Below are 2189 nucleotides of genomic sequence, written 5' to 3'. Positions count from 1 at the left end.
AGTGAGAATGGGGGCCCAGGAATTCCGGTAGTGAAGTCTAGCTGTATCAATGGTCTCGGGAGTATAAAATGCTCCACCTATGAAACAATCAAATCAATCAAAAACATTACTTGTATTCTAATTGTTCACTCACTTATGTACAACTAACTAAAAATACTCATTTCATACTGTCTTAGTCCATTCAGACTCTGTAACAAAATACCACAGATTGGGTGGTTTATATCAACAAAAGCTTATTTCTCATAGTTCTGGAGGCTGGAAGTCCGAGACCAGGGTGCACTGAGGGCCCTCTTCCTGTTCACCTTTGTGCTGTGTTCTCACATGCTGGAAGGGGTTACGGAGCACTGTTGGCGGGGGTCTCTTCCTTTGAGGGGGTCTCTTTATATGGACACTAATCCTATTGATGAGGACTCCACTCTCACGACACAAGCACCACCTCCTAATACCCTTACAATAGAGGTTAGGTTTTAGCAAGAAATTCTGAGGAGACATAAACATTCAGACCACAGCACATACAAAAGAGCATCCCTACCCTGTGGCCCCAGGCTTCCTCTTTATTGTTGCCAGAGAACATAAAACCCTTATCACCTTCTCTTTTTGTCATAGCCAGGGAACTATGTTGCTTCTTTCTTTTTTCCTTTCTTCTGCCATTCTTCCCTGCACCTGTTTTCAGTACCAAACTGAGGACTTCCTCGCCTGTCCTTGCACACGTACACTGACCAGCTCAGCAATATACTTCATCATGCATTTGCATAATTACTTGTTATGCATAGTTGTTTAGAATACCCTAACTCATAGTTAGCACTATAATAGTGAGAACATTTTTGCTTTGGCTAACAAGTATGTTTAATGCTCTATATGAATTCACAAATTCAATATGGAGAACATGCTCTAAGTGAGAGAATGCCAAGCTGAAGTTCACAGAAATTTAAGATGCTATTATAACTGTTGCTTAGCCTCCACCAATTCCATTTGTTTAATTACTCCTCAGAACTCCATAAAAGCATACCTCTGAATGCAGTACTTACCATCTGGGGGGAGCTGGCTGGCAAATTCAGCTGGTAAAGTCAAAAGTGCATAGTCTTTTAATGCTGCTAACCACAGGCGGCTGAGTGTGGGCAGTTCAGGTTGTACAAGTGTTATTAAACTATCTGGTGGTAGTTCATCTATGGTACCATAATCATCATCATCATCGTCAGTATTTTTAATTGCTCTTTTTGGTTTCGACTCGGCTTCCTTTTTAATATTCATAGCAACCACATATACCTAGTAAGATTGTATCAGGAGGAGAAACAAAGCATAATTTTTAAGAACTTTTGAAGTTGTTATGATTACATAGTTAAATCATAAAAAATAATTGAATATAAATACTACAGAGTATACAACCTGATGATCTCCTGATAACCTCAAAAGAATAATTCTAGCTGCTTTGGATGCAATCTTTTTCATTGATCTGACTTCTGACTAGTATTCCACTCACAGCATATTCCTTAGTAGAATCCTCTGAATTTTTTCTGGCTTCTCTTGTTCTACTTTACAAAGCCCCCTTTTATGTGTTTTTTTCTTTTTTCTTTTTTTACCATACGGCACAATTTCCTGTTTACTGCTTCCACTTTCACAGACTTATTAAATACAATCCAACATTCAAAGAAAATGGCTGAGGGGAGAAGAGGTCAGAGAAGGGATTTCCATAAATATCCTTCTAACCCCCTTCTTACATATCCTTAAGTGATATTTAGCAATCCAGTCTTTACAACAGATAGCTAAGCCAAGAATATAATTTACTAGTGACATATAATATCTGTAGCCTTTCTCTCCACTTTTTAAAACCAAAAACATGTATACTTGCAACTTCCTAAAACATAACTTTAAAGATTCTACTTTTGTTTTCTTTGTCTTTGTACATACATTTAGGCTTTGGCAAATGACACATAACAAAGCTGAATCACATATCAATGAAAAAAGAAAAAGGGGGGGAGCAAGAGTATAGAATAAGAAAGAAAATTGTATGCCCTAACTGGTTTGGCTCAGTGGATAGAGTGTCGGCCTGCGGACTGAAAGGTCCCAGGTTCGATTCCAGTCAAGGGCATGTACTGTGGTGCAGGCACATCCCCAGTAGGAGGTGTGCAGCTGATTGATGTTTCTAACTCTCTATCTCTCCCCCTTCCTCTCTGTCCAAGGCAGGCTGG

The 2189-nt window shown here is 39.1% G+C and overlaps 1 protein-coding gene across 1 annotated transcript in view; it reads right to left on the bottom strand.

Moving 5' to 3' along the window:
* HEATR5B (HEAT repeat containing 5B) overlaps positions 1-2189 on the bottom strand; it is a 103139-nt gene that overhangs the window by 21532 nt on the left and 79418 nt on the right. Inside the window, exon 23 of the mRNA XM_015572571.1 lies at positions 1029-1266. Within this exon, the coding sequence (XP_015428057.1) occupies positions 1029-1266 (238 nt within the window). The remainder of the gene's footprint in view (positions 1-1028; positions 1267-2189) is intronic.

Source organism: Myotis davidii, unplaced genomic scaffold (genome assembly GCF_000327345.1).
Source record: "Myotis davidii unplaced genomic scaffold, ASM32734v1 scaffold1149, whole genome shotgun sequence".
Classification (NCBI taxonomy): domain Eukaryota; kingdom Metazoa; phylum Chordata; class Mammalia; order Chiroptera; family Vespertilionidae; genus Myotis; species Myotis davidii.
Note: the sequence above shows the minus strand (reverse complement) of the source record. Positions and strands in the feature narration are given on the sequence as shown.